The sequence below is a fragment of the Lagopus muta genome, chromosome 1, assembly GCF_023343835.1.
Source record: "Lagopus muta isolate bLagMut1 chromosome 1, bLagMut1 primary, whole genome shotgun sequence".
In the NCBI taxonomy this organism is placed as follows: Eukaryota; Metazoa; Chordata; class Aves; order Galliformes; family Phasianidae; genus Lagopus; species Lagopus muta.
The window spans coordinates 112,378,701-112,393,160 of NC_064433.1; the positions used below are offsets into that span (position 1 = coordinate 112,378,701).

Genomic DNA, 14,460 nt, shown 5'->3' on the forward strand with positions numbered 1-14,460 from the left:
TGACAGCTACATCTGTAAGAGTACGAGCATATGCAAAGAATACAGGAACAGATGAGTGACAAGCAAAATCCATGCAGATAAAAACAGTAATTTTCTTTAACCAACTGTAGTGTTTAGTCCTCAAGCTCTTCCCTAACCTGTTTTCTCTTTGTCCCTACTCTTCTGCTGTATGTTTACCTTCCTCTAAATTGAGTGCATTAGCTGTCAAAACAACACGAGTTTGCCAGAGAACCTAATTTTTTTTCATTTCAGATTTAAATCTTCCTTGCTCCAAGGACTAAGTAATTTCTTGCTATTTTCATTCATTTTCAAATTCTGCTATGCCTACGTAGACTTCAGTTTTCACTTTTTTTTTTTGCCATTATTTTATTCCTTTTGTTTTGTTTTGTTTTTTAATTTATTTTTAAATTGCCTCTTTCTTCTGCTCTCTGCTCAGCCTTTGTCAAACATTATTTTTCCCATGCCTCTACTGTTTCCCTGCATCCCTATATGGCACCATACAGAGTCAGAGAACCATTTAGGTTGGAAAAGAATGTCAAGACCATCAAGTCCAACCATCAACCTAACACTGCTAAGTCTCTCATTAAACTGGGTACCTAAATGCCATGTACCCATGTCTCTTAAAAAACATCCAACGATGATGACTACCATCTCCCTAGGCAACCTCCTCCAACACCCAACCTCACACTTTCCATGAAGAAATTCTTCCCAGTGCCCAATCTAAACCTCTGCTGGTGCAACCAGAGGCCATTTTCTCACATCTAATCACTTGTCACTGGAGAAAATAGATCAACATCCTGTTGCTGCAGCCTCCTTTTAGGTAATCATAGGGAGTGATAAGCTCTCTCCTCATCCTCCTCAAGACTAAACAATTTCAATTACATCAGGTGATCCCCATAGCTCTTGTTCTCCAGTTCCTTCACCAGCTTTGGTGCTCTTCTCTGTATGCATCCTTTCTTTCTACTGTGTCATTCAGTGTTGCTTGATACCTCACTATGGAGTAAACTGAGGCTCTTAGTCCTTTGCAAGAACAATGCAAAAAAAAAAATCAGTATCAGCCTTTTTCATGGAGGCAAACATACAAAATAACATAATTAATTTGTGGAAACACAGAATTTTAAGCAGTACATTTGACATAGGTATGACATACAAACAAAAATTTGAAAAACATAAGGCAGCAAGCTTGAGAAAGTTGTTTTTTCTTAGAATCATGGAATGGCCTGGGTTGAAAAGGACCACAATGATCATCTAGTTTCAACCCCCCTGCTATGTGCAGGTCACCAACCATCAGACCAGGCTGAGACAGGTTGCAATGTGCCACCAGACTGGTCATCAGTAAGTCGTGCTTCGAGACCACCAACTTGCACTCCTGCACTCTGCTGGAGAGCTGCTTCTTTTTTCTGCTTCAAATGCTCAGGTGGCTGGAGATGCTTCCAGATGTTCAGTAGGGCCACAGAACAGACTAAGCATCTTTTCCACCAAAATGCCCTCATTCCACTGCCTGTGTATTGCTCCTCAGATCCCATTCTCCATGCCAGGAGCGCAGCAGAGGCAGTACGCTCTGCACTACAGAAAACAAAGACACTCAGCATTCAAAACCTTCGCTTCCAGCAGGCCAAAGAGAGGCACCGACAGACTCCAAAGGATGACCTAAAAATTGTTCCTTGTGATGAGGAGGATGATGATGGAACAGATAAGGTTTAGAAGTGAACTCGCTGTATGTGAAATGTGAAGTCGTTAGGAGGAATATAGGAAAGCAGGGATCTATTCTGGCTATAAGAGACTACTCTGAATAAGAACCTTTTTTTTATATTAAACAAACATTGGAATGTCAGTATAAGGTTGGTATTTCTGCAAAGAAGATGATGCTGAACTGGCAAACATTTTTCCCAACAGCGTGAAAAAGTAAAGGAATATCTGACTGCCTTTGTATAAAGCTCTTTTTAGAAGATGATGGCAGATTACTACCACTCTTAAGCTATAAGCTGTCAAAATCCATATTTCTGCAGCCCAACAGAAAATGAATATGTACCGTTAAAATTGTGTCAATCAAATCTGCAGTCCTGGCAGGACCTGTAAGCTCTGTACTACTGTGCTTTTTACTGCCAGTTAAACAAAACTTTTGAAATTCAATACTTTCAAAATTAATTTCTCTGCTTTATCTCTACAATTGGACATCCAGCTTCCACCATGCCAAGCTGGATCCAGGTGGCCATTATCACAATGGCCCAGATTCAGAATTTGAAGGCTGTTTAAAATAAAGACTCATGTTGCCCTGCTGAAGAGAGATAGAGAAATTCTGAAATGGAGACCCAAACTATTTTAGAATGCTTACTAAACAAATCCAAATTTAAATAATTCCCTTTGATTTGCTCTTTATTTAGAAAACTCCCATGTCAACTCCCAGCTTAAATTCATCAATTTAAGCAAATTAATGCAAAATCTGTCCTGTGCGGCTTGAGAAACCATAAACAGAAGGACATTTAAAAGAAGCAGGCTAGAAAAAAAACCTTTTGTTTTTTTTTAATCTTTTCTGGTATCTCACTTAAATCCTCTGTGGCAAAACTGACATCCCGTCTGTGTAGTGGCCTGTGTAAAATGAAATAATGAAATCAGTAGAGCTCCAGCTAGCACCACAGTTTGTGCGTTTGACATTACAAATGCCACCACACTTCAGATGAACTGGCAAATTCTTCCACATGAGAGAAAGGACTTTAACATAGAGAAAGAATGAAATCTCACCTCAAAGAACAAGTCTTCCAACTGAGGTGTAGATTGGAATAAAAGCCCAGCATGGGACCTTGCACAACAGCACTTGGAAGAGCATCCCTTCAGCACGTATTCTGCAGAGCTCCCTTTCTAAGACCAATCCATCAACTGCCTTTCATAAACACTGTCTTCAGCATGAAGAAGTCCCAGAGGAACACTGAATCATAGAATTGTTTGAGTTGGAAGGGACTCTTAAAGGTTGCCTGGTTCAACTCCCCCACAGTGAACAGGGACACCTACAGCTACATCAGGTTCCACAGAGCCCCATTCCACCTGACCCTGAGTGTCTCCAGGGATGGGGCATTGACTGACTCTCTGACGATCTGTGCCAGTGCCTCATCATTCTTACTGTAAAAAACTTACATCCAGTCTAAATCTCCCTTCTTCTTGTTTCAAACCATTTCCCCTTGTCCTATCACAACAAACTCTGATGAAGAGTCCCTTCCCTTCATTCTTACAGCCCTCCTTTAGATTCTGAAAGGCCACAATGAGGTCTCTCCAGAGCCTTCTCATATCCAGGCTGAACAGCCCCAGCTCTCTCAGCCTGTCCTCAAATGGGCACTGTTCAATCCCTCTGAACATGTTCATCAGCAAGCTCCTTCCTTTTGTTTTTTCTCTGTTTTTTTTCTAAGAGCTGGAAAAAAATGGACCAAACATGTGGGTTTCTAGGAATGACCCTAGTGGCTTAGCCCCTGAGGGAATGGGCTTGGCCACACTGCTGACAGAGCCCGGTGGTTCAAGCAGCTTACCACCGAAACTGCAGGCAACCATCTCCTACAATGTCCCCAGTGTCTTTAGAAACTCCTGTCCCTTGAATGAAGCACCAGGCAGTCATGTAGAACGTTGTTTTGCCTCCTAGAAGGTATACTTCTATTGGCTGTTGTCTTTTTTGCTGCAGTCTAGAGCTGGTGGAAATCAGTCAAGCCCACCAGTTCAGCCAGTCGTTAAAAGAAAACCTGATTTGTGCTGAAAAGTCATAGCATCTCAGCAGATGGTAATGCAAGAAGCCACTTGAACTTCTGTACCTTTTCCCCCATCACCTGACAGTGTGACATTGCCAGAAGGAAGCGCAAATACTGAGGCACACCATGCTCCATCAACCATGAAATGGGAGAGAAACATCACTGAGATAACATCAGCAGATGATAAAACACCATCTGAACAGAGGGGCAAGACCACCACTTTAGTGGTTTGTTACTGCTATTTGCATAAAAGCAGAACTGATGGATTCCCTCCAAGATATACAATAACACAAGGCTAGCAGCATCAGAAAGAATGACCTGAAGAAGCAAGAGCAAAAAACAGTGAAAACACATGGATTAAAGACATGCACCTTATCTGTGTGTACCCTGTACAAATGATAATATTGTTTCTGCAAAAACACTTCACCTATCTCCCTCTAGGAGACACGATTACAATGTAAGAGAGATAAAAGAAAGGTTGGAAACGACCATCTTTCCTGAAGCATAGAGTCACTGTGCATCAAGAAGGTCAGACTGTTAATTCTTGCCTGTTTAAGTAATCCTTACTCATGCAAAAATTCCCAATTAATTCATCAGGAAAAAATGCTGTATTAGCCTAAAACTCTGAAAACCAGCAGAATGCAAATGCCTTCTTCACATGAGGTCAAAGTTATTCAACTGAATGGATCTTTCAGGACAGTCAATTAACTTCCTGAAGAACATGTGAAGCTTTAAAAAACTGAGGCTAGGACTGAAGCACTGGGGCACAGCAGCTGAGCTAAACTGGTATTTACTGAAATAGAGTGGTCCCCTTCCTCTGCTGCTTGGAAAAACCAAGCCCACGTCATCAATGGCAGATTCCTTCAAGTATAATTGATTTCTTGTACGTAGGTTACAATTTAACTTATTCAGAGGAGTAAACAACCACAAGAGCAGCAGTGGCCATATTTTAGTGTAAGGAATGGACTTCTCTTTGTGCTGCAAATGTTTGCACAGCAGCATCCAAAGAATGCGTGCAACAAGAAAACATGCTGCAGTGAGCCATGTGAGGCTGTGCACAATCAAATTACAGGAGGTAGCATTTTCCAGTGGTTAGAATCACAAGGAGTTGTTTCTATTCTGGGATGTACCTGGCTTTCCGTCTGACCTTGGGTAATAACATTACGTGCACTGTCTCTGGGCATCCCTCTCCTCATTTGTAAAAAGATGCAGGATCCGCTCTGGCAATGAACTAATTAAAATAATTCTGTATGAGGATGGAAACTTTGATCAGCAAGCTGAATTTTGCTAATGCGTGAGTACACAGACTACAGACTGTGATCGCTGCGCTCTCATAAGGAAAAAAGCATTTTAATTAAAAGTTTTAATTTTTATTAAAATTATTTTTAAAGTATTAATACTTAACAATTTTAAATATTTTGATTTCTTTCTTTCCCTGCACCATTAAAATTGCAGTGACATTCAGCGGTGACAGAATTAACAGTGCTATGGAAGGACTAATTGAAACATCAGCAAGAGGACACAATATGTCTTACTGTGACTGTGGCATAACAGATCCCCTATGATTGTCCTCAACTCACCTGCTGGAGGAATTCCACAATATGTGCACACCTGTGCTCACCTGTTGGGAGTTTTAACTCTTGACAGCCATGTAAAGTATGCTTTTTCGGCAAGCAAGGAAACGGGGAAAGCTTTCCCCTTCTTTGTATTGCTTGTCAAAGGACATCAGGAGATTGCACCCACTTTCTGAACTGCAGAGATTGCTCACATTGCTGTCAAGGATGCAAGACCAGTAGGAGGGGGGAAATAACTGAAGTAGTAGAGCTCAGGGTGCTGTTTTGTACAGCTGGTATGTCAGTGTACAACTGGAAGCACAGACTCCCTCAGTGTGACCCCAACTGCCAAGATAGCTGATAACTCTGCGAAGAACCATCCCCTAGAACTGGTACTGCTGCCTCTGCAGAACTTCCATAGAAAATGCTGTCTGAATGAAAAGTACAGATATGCTATGTTTAGGAATAATGTAACTCATCCTATCTTTAAGGGTTTTCAGACAGAATCCTTTTATCATGAATGCCCGGCTCCTTTAAATGCTTAGCACTATAAGAATTTCTGTTCAAGGCAATAAAAAAATCCACGATGCTGACTTAACAATTCCCTCTGATCCGCTGGAGTCCCTGCAGTCCTCCATTAAGTGAATTTCCTCGGACTCCTATCTCAATGCCTGTTATTGGAGGGGGCAGAACGGCTCCTTCCCGCAGCATTTATTTACTTGTAACAGTTGCTTACTCTCCCAGGAGGAAAAAAAAATGCCATAAGCACACAAACTTGCAAATCAGTGACGAACAGAGAAGACGCAGATTGGACTCGACAGGAGGACAGGAAGGAAGATCTACTGAGTGCCCTCTCTGACACCGCACTGACTGCAAGGTAACAAACACAGCTAACAGCAGGGTTAGCTACTGGACCGTACTGAGTGGAAGCTCAGAACGCCAAGCGCTGCCAACGGCAATATCCGAGGGTAAAGTCCCGACTCCCGAAATCAGCAGAGAGCTGAGCCGTAAGCAAGCCTTACCCACGCAGCTCCCATTCACCAAAAGCACCACAAGGCAGGGTCGGATTTCCGAAAGCCTGTGCTGAGCGCTGGGGTCAGTAAGCACACGTGCCTTTGAACACCGTCTCCCTTGCACCACTTGCAGTAATAATAAGTCCCTTGTCCTGCTTCACCTGCTTTCCGACCCACGTTACTTTAGGGACGCGCTTTCGAAGAGCCCCCCGGCAGATCCCTCGGCACCTGCCCGCCTCTCCTTTGGGGCACGGGTGACCGACAAGCGCCTGCTCCAGGAGGAGGGCAGCTCCCGCGGCGGCGGCACGGGGGGAGCCGGGGATTCCTTACCTCCATGCCGAGCCGCTGCTTCAGCACCAGGGCGGCACACAGGTACCCGGCGCGTCCCACGAACAGCTCGTCGGAGCCGCACTCGAGGAAGGAGAGCGGCGCGCAGACCTCGCTCAGCTCGCGGAACTTGCCCAGAGGCCGGGCGAAGTCGGGCAGCCCCAGCGCCCGGTACACCAAGGCTGCCACCGCGTACACCCCGGCGCCGCCCAGCAGGAAGGCGGCGCGGGTGTCGGCGTCGGCCTCGCCGCCCGCCTCCTGGTAGCGCAGGCAGGCGTCCACCACGCGCCGGGCGGCCCGCAGGTAGGCCTCCCGCGACGGCGCGAACAGCGGGCACTGCGCGACGTGGTACAGCATGTAGGCCACGCCGGCCACCCCGCCGTACAGCCCGCCTTGGCAGACGCGGGGACCGCCCGCCGCCCCGCCGCCGAGCGGCGGCAGCTCCTTCAAGATCCGCTCGATGGTGGCCGTCACCAGCGGCACCGCCGCTTCTTTGTCCGGCGCGGCCGCCAGGCTGCCCGCGTAGTCATCGAAGCGGTTGGCGAAGCAGCGCTGGCTCGCCATGCCCCCGCCGGCGCGGCGCTCTGCGCAGCGGGAGACAGCGAGGGGCGGCCGGGAGGCGGGAGCGCGGCAGGGAGGAGCGAGGAGGCGGGAAGGGGCGCCCCTCGGGGCCGGGTTGCCGCCCCTTCGGTCCTCCCTGCCGGGCGCGGGTCTTCTCGCGTCGCCCTCTTGGCTGCTGCTCGTCTGCTTGCAGCCGTCAGCGGATCCGCCGGGATGAAGCTTGTGCAGAGGCTTGCGTCCTCCCCATGCCGCTGGAGGATGGGGCTCTGGGAGGGCAGGTAGCAGCTGGGTTTTCTTGGCTGCGAAGCGGCCCCCCAGGAGCTGCGCACACATGTAAACGAGGGGAAAGCTGAGCGACTCCCTGACAGCCTCGCGATCACACCGGACCGTGTGTAGCTCCTTCAGGCGCGAGCCAAGCAGAGCTTGTGAGGAAGAGAAGATGTGGGCCACTGAGTGGGCTTCTAGTTAAAAGAAACCAGGTCGACATCAACAACAACAGCTTGATAAAGCTTGAGGCCAACACTAAGCGCAGCTCTCGTCCGTGTGAACTGGTGGATGGTGAAAGACCTTCCAACGGCTGTGCCTCCGTAGTTCCTTTGCATGTAGTGCCTTTCATCTTTCAATTCCTGGTACACAATGAGACAAATAGTATGATTTAAGTCAAAGAATCTCATCACCTCCACGGGGTTTTGGATTAAGCCACTTACAGCAATCATTTCATAGAACACAGAATCATAGAATGGCTTAGGTTAGAGGGGACCTCGCAGCCCATCCACCCAACCCCTGTTGTGTGCAGGGCTGCCCCCCACCAGCTCAGGCTGCTCAGGGTCCCATCCAACCTGGTCTTGAGCTCCTTCAGGGGTGGGCCACCAAAGCTTCTCTGGGCAGCTGTGCCAGCGCCTCACCGCCCTCTCAATGAAAAATCTCCCCCTGACATCTAACCTGAATTTCCCTTCTTTTAATTTAAAATCATTCCTCCTTGTCCTATCACTGTCTACTTGTATAAAAAGTCTTCCCTGAAGACTTAAGCTTATGAGCTCCTTTTAAGTACTGGAAAGCTGCAATGAAGTCTTTCCTGGACACTTCTCCATACTGAACATGTTCAGATTCCACAGCCTGCCTTCATAGAAGAGGTGCTCCAGCCCTACAATCTTCTTTGTGGCCCTCCTCTGGACCTGCTCCAACAGCTCCATGTGTTTCCTGAGCTGGGGGTCCCAAACCTGGACACAGTAGCCTGGGTGGGACATTACCAGGCATTTCAAGCACCATATTCTTGCTGTCGGATGCCTTTGCCTTCAGCACATTATGGTCAACAATTTTTTCTCTTGAGTGTTTTTACTCATGTTCCCTACATTTCTCCAAAAGACAGATGCTCCTCTGGGTTGTCAGCAAATGCTACACGTGTAAGCTTAGGAAATCAAATAATAGTTTATACAAATCAAATCATTTATTACAAAACCATGTCTTTTGCATCTATTTCTGGAAACTATGACATGCTGTGCTATAACAAAACCTGACATCAATGGCATAAGTTAATAAACAAACAGTAAATTAATGAAAATGCTTGGTCTTGAGTTTCTGAAACCAAAGCTCCTTGTACTTCTCTGATAATGTTCGTGGTGCTTCTAGGTTTGTATTTGCCCACACCACAAGTGTAAATATTTGCTTCAATATCGTCAGGCTTTGAATTTTTCATTCCAACATATTTTTTGCTCCCTCATTTTGAGGATACTTACTTTATGTTTTCAGTCTCCTGTTCAGATTTAAAAGGCAGATACTTTCCTGCAGTCTTTTGGATTGGGAGATGAGTTGGACAGGGTTCTCCTGTTGATGGCTAAGGAATCCTCTCTTGGTGCTTGTCTTCCTGCAATGAAAGAAACCACAAGAGTCACCTTGGCTTGTACATCTTTCTGAGAATCTCAGCATGGGGAAATGGATCTTTGCCAATTTCAGCAGCAAATGCTTTAAGAAAAATATGAACTTTACAGGAAAATCAATTGGGTTAGCAACATTGTTCTTTAAGAGAGTCAAACAAGACTGCTACAGTATTTTTCATAAAGAAGCCTGTAATCACATTCAGAAAAGGAACAGAAATATTCTCAAGAGTCTGTTGATAAAGTAAAGAGTGCTTAGCTACTGCAGGGCAAGCAGATGTCATGCAGTCAGTGAGAAATGAGGATGATGGTTTCAGCTGTACCTTTTTTGCGGAGGAGCACTGAAACCAATAGGACAGCTGAAAAAAAATTACATGGATACTTCTTACAACTGTACATTCATATTTATATATGTATTAAATTGACTACCTTAAACTGCTTGTGTTGCCTTGTATAAAGCTTTCATGCTTTTAGATATGATGCATTCTGTATGCTTTTCACTCAGATAATGCCTAGATGCACTCCAGATATAAATGGAAGAGAAGGAAGGGTATATCATGTCTCCAATGCATATCATATGTTTCTCATCAGATCTTAGTTTGCCCTCCTCTAGTGTCCCAGAGGACCTATGTGTGTGGTTTCAAGATGAGAAAAATGTGTTTCTCCCCTATTTTTCCCTTCTACACTGGTTTATGCTTCCTAGGTATGCCATACTTCTTGATCCAAGAAGCCAAAGACTTGGAGGCAAATTACAGATGGTAGAAGTAAAAGGTTTTGAGACAGGTGTGGTGCATATAGATAGTGGAGGGGGGAGCTGAATCCTCAAAGTTGCTGCTTCCATTCTAGAAAATCTGTCCATACAGAGCACATCAGTTTGTCAAACACATGGGTTTTGGGGTACCCACATGGTGGTCGGTTTTGTTCCTGCACTGTATTCCAAATCTCTCCAATGCTGAAGGTGAAACACTGGGCTCGCACTCCCAGCCTAAGCTTCAGTAACAGATGTGTATTTAGAGTTGTCCTTGAGGCTATCCAGACCTATTAGAGTGCATTGGCTGTTGAATTCAAGAGTAGCTCCCACTCAATGTACTGAAATCAGCCATCAGTACCTGTTACTGCCCAGTGCTGCCATTCCCTCTCAGGAGAGCTCTCCCTGCTGGCTCAGGCTTCGTCCTGGGAACCCTCGCTCTTAAAAGAGTTTCTCTGGAGTTCATAGGACAACCTCTCTCTGCTTTGTAATCAGTTCTTGGCTGACAGGCAGCTGGCTCTTGGGCAATTGGCAGAAGGGATTGAGTTAGGCAGAGTTGTTTCAGGTCTGTGCTAGAATTATAGAATCATTAAGGTTGGAAAAGACCTCTAAGATCATCAAGTCCAACCATCAAGTGCCCATTTTCCCCTTATGCCCTTTTTCTATCTTTGCTGACATGGGTTTTTGAAGAATAACATAGCACTGTGTGCTGCAGATACTGTGCTAGCAGCCAAAATACAGACAAGTCTGACCAGAAGACACCCAGCAGGGGCAGTCCCAGGGGTTTCATAGCACTGTCATTCACATCCTTCTCCTGGCTGCTCAGAGATTTGTGCTCGTGGTTACTGGAAGTATTTTTTCATTTCTCAGATTGTCTTAACCTGTGCTGTATGGGCTCTGCTCACAAACTGCTCAAAAGCTTTTGAATTTTTGTTCCCTGACAATCATTTGACAGTGATGCGCAGACCTATTTGGAAAATGAAATACTTTCTTGGCCTTGCACAGTGGAAGCTTTTTTCCTAAGTCAGCCTTTTATTCCGTTACTTGTGTGTGGTTGGTAATACAAACACAATTTCTGCATGACAGAAGTGATGTAAGTTTTACTGCTTGTATTGCCATTTCATCACAAGGAAAATTACCTATCAGAAGATAGAACATTATTTCGCAGAGATTATGTTAAGTATTGTGTTAAATATTTAAATTGTCATACATCATTTGGAGTCCAGTAGGTTTACTTTTACTGTCCTTGTGCTTTCATGAAGCAGACCTACCTTCTGAGACATGTTTGTTGTTAAACAAGCTGGTCCATGAACAGTGAAATTAGTAAGGTTGGATGTCTTACTGATTTGTTTTCTATTTTCCATAGTGGCCATCTTTCTCCCAGGCCTGTGCCATGCCAATAGTTCTCACCCAGTTGCACTGATCCTATCTGGCAGGTGAGTGTAGTTGTAGTTGGCCCGTGGTTAAGGGCTGCACTGAAATGCCTTTTGCCCCAAGAGAGAACTGCATTTTTGTCCACAGCTCAGCTTGATGAAGCTTAGGAATTGAATAGAAAATTAATTTCTTTGAGGCTCTGTCTTTATCACTGAATTTGTTTGAAATTGGCAAACAGATGAAAAATCATGAGATTACGTGTGGAATGATAAGTAGGTAGATGGGCAGTCATACATGACCATGTGTGCCTTGCTTCCTTAGGAGGCAAGGAAACAATGTTAGAGAGTTGGTTGAAAAGACTGGATTATTTTAGCAAGAGTATCAGTACAGATAAAGCACAGCAGCTGTTGTGAAGTCTCTCATTTTTCATTAGGGAAAAGCATTGTATCACTTTCAATACCTCTATGCACTCTTATTTGCACGCTTGTAGACAGGTGAATCACTACCACACCATTGCTGACAAATGCCAAAGCTCTCTGCAGAGCAGGAACTTTGATATTCTAAGTTTTGGCTTTTCTGGCAAAAATCTGTCTTCCAAAAGAGCACACTTGGGCCCTAACCTGAGCCACCCACTGGTATGGTTATTCCTAGAGTTCCTTTAGCTTGAACCTTCTGAAACTGGCAGGATGGTGGACATTTTCCTGCAATATGTCTGTCACAATCTTCAGTTTCTTTGCCAAGCAGATTATGTCCAGTTCTGTATGTTCAAGGTGATTTCTAATGAACCAAGAATACTTTTAAATGCTTAGAGAACAGTAGTTAATTTGCAGCTCTCTGCGTGGTTCCAGCATTGGCTAACACAGTAATGAAGCACAAAATCCTGCTGTGTTCTCCATTATTGATATTAAAATAAAATAGCCAGTTCTGTATTGATAATTAGTCTGTCAGTGCAACACACAATATCAATTTGAATTTTTCTTAAGTGCCTCTATGCTACAACTGGTGTTCATGCAAGATCCAGGATTTTACTTGTAACATTTTTGACAGGTCTGGAAGTTGGAACCATTTCAAAGCACAGGAATCAAATCATTATCTGAAGTTAAGTAATGTTTTTACTTAAAAACAGCTAACATTTTTGTCTGTGATATTTCACTTGAATTTTCTTCTCTGTACATTGTGCTATTGCCTTTGTGCTACCTTATCTCGGTAATTGTCATGATGGAAATGAGCTTGTGAAGGCAAGGAGCTCACACACAGCAGCTGCAGATGATGAAGAAAGCTGAGGACAGTAACCACAATTTGCATCCCCAGGACCAGGCACAGCCACAGGCAATGAATTATTAAACACTGTTGAAATTTCAGCTTTTTGTTTGTTTGTTTTGTCAAACTATCAAAGCATTATGACAAAGCTGGATTTGCAACAATAAAAACTGTAATCAGATACTTGTTCAAAGTCTTTTCTATCCAGCTATTTTCATCAGACCTAAAGGAGTGAGGAAGCCTAGGTTAGGGAACAGGGACACAAGCATAATTGCATACATCTAACTTTGTGTGAGAGCAGTCTGTTCTAGATGCTTTCATGAGTTAGCAAAATACTGACTTACCTCCATAGGATCCTGATGAATTATCCTTTACAATTGCAGACTTAGAAGAACATAAAATAACCTGACTTAGCACGTATGGTCATTGTCCACTCAAAGAATAGAACAGATGGCTTTATTTAAGATGTTGGAAATAGGCTGATATTCAAGAAAACTACAGTCACTCCTGAAATTTTCCAGATGGACACATTTCAAAATACAATTCTAAGTATATTCACAGAGTTGTTGGGATGGGAAGGATGCCCTAGGGTCCTTTTGGCCCAACCCCTGCCCCAGCAGGGATACCAAGAGCACAGTGCTCAGGGCCATGTCCAGGTGACTTTTGAAGATCTCCAAGGAGACCCCACAGCCTCTCTGGGCAGCCTGTACCAGTGCTGTCACTCCCATGTTACAGAAGTGCTGCCTGGTGCTCAGATGGAGCCTTCCAGTTTGTGCCCACTGCCTCTTGTCCTGGCAGTGGGCACCAACGACAACAGCTTGGCTCCATCACCTTTGCACCCTCCCTTCAAATATTTATAGACATTGATGAGATACCCGAGCCTCCTCTTCTTTGGACTGAATAGTCCCAGCTCACTCAGCCTCTCCTCACCGTGCCCCAGTGCTCCAGTGACTTCACCTTTGTGCTCCTTCACTAGACTGTCGAGTAGCTCCATGTCTGTCTTGTACTGGGCAGCCCAGAATGGGACCCAGTGCTCCAGTGATATTCTTGTTCTACTAAATTTTGAGAGGCCATAAAATTCTCTATTTTTCAAAACATTTTGCAAACAGAGGTCAGAGAGTTTTTTAATTCTTAGGAATCCTGAAGCAATACATGATGTGCTTTTTCTTGAAACAGTAATGATGTTTTCTTGGGAAACTGCCAAGAACATTTCAAAATCAATTTCTGTTCACATGTATTTACAGCTCATGTGATGAGTATGATGTCTGTCTTCATTTCATTGCTACATTAGTCTGATGGGAATCATAGAAGCTGTGCTAGCCTGTGCTAGATGAAGATCCATCTATAGGAGTTCAAGCCGTTTTGCTTGTTCAGCATCCCAGGGGGAGGTAAGAGAAATATGAAATACATTGCAATCTGTGTGTTTTTTTTTTTTAATAAAAATTTTGCCATTTTAGCAGTTTCAAATTATAGATTAAAATAATATGAAGCGTTCATACTGGACTTGGAACAAGAATATTTTTGTTTTGTTTTTGCACCTTCAAACGTGTAAACTCTGATCCAGCAAATGTTTAGCACCTGGGATTTATCTTACATACATCAACAGTTCCTCACCATTCTCAGTAAATATTGTTTGCAAGATCATGGCCTAAGATTGTTCCAGAATGCCATTAAGCATTTTTGTTTTTTCTGGTCTTCAGTAAGCAAATGCCTTTTGGAAAAAAAAAGCTGGAAGATACATAAAAATAATTCACAGCATCATGAATTATGCAGGGAGACATTCCAGCTCCTTGTAGATAAACAAAATGTTCAGGTACTGAGATACAGATTTGGCTGGGGTATTACAAAACTGCTTCAGAAAACCATTTGGGTCAGAAGTACTGCTTACCTTCTTTAAAAGAAAAACATGCTCAAGGGGATCAGACCTGTACTAGCCTGGTGCAGCATGTAGCACATTTACCCCTTGCAATTTTTTGTAAGCTGAGATTTTTCTAAGGTAGTGTGTTGGGCTTACATGGC

At 44.1% G+C, this 14,460-nt stretch overlaps 1 protein-coding gene across 1 annotated transcript in view; it reads right to left on the reverse strand.

Annotated features, from left to right (window-relative positions):
* The window catches only part of LANCL3 (LanC like family member 3), a 36,168-nt gene extending 27,053 nt beyond the window's left edge, over nt 1-9,115 (reverse strand). The window contains exon 1 of the mRNA XM_048960147.1: nt 6,628-9,115. Within this exon, the coding sequence (XP_048816104.1) occupies nt 6,628-7,518 (891 nt within the window). The 5' untranslated portion in view covers nt 7,519-9,115. The remainder of the gene's footprint in view (nt 1-6,627) is intronic.
* Nucleotides 9,116-14,460: the final 5,345 nt, after the last annotated feature.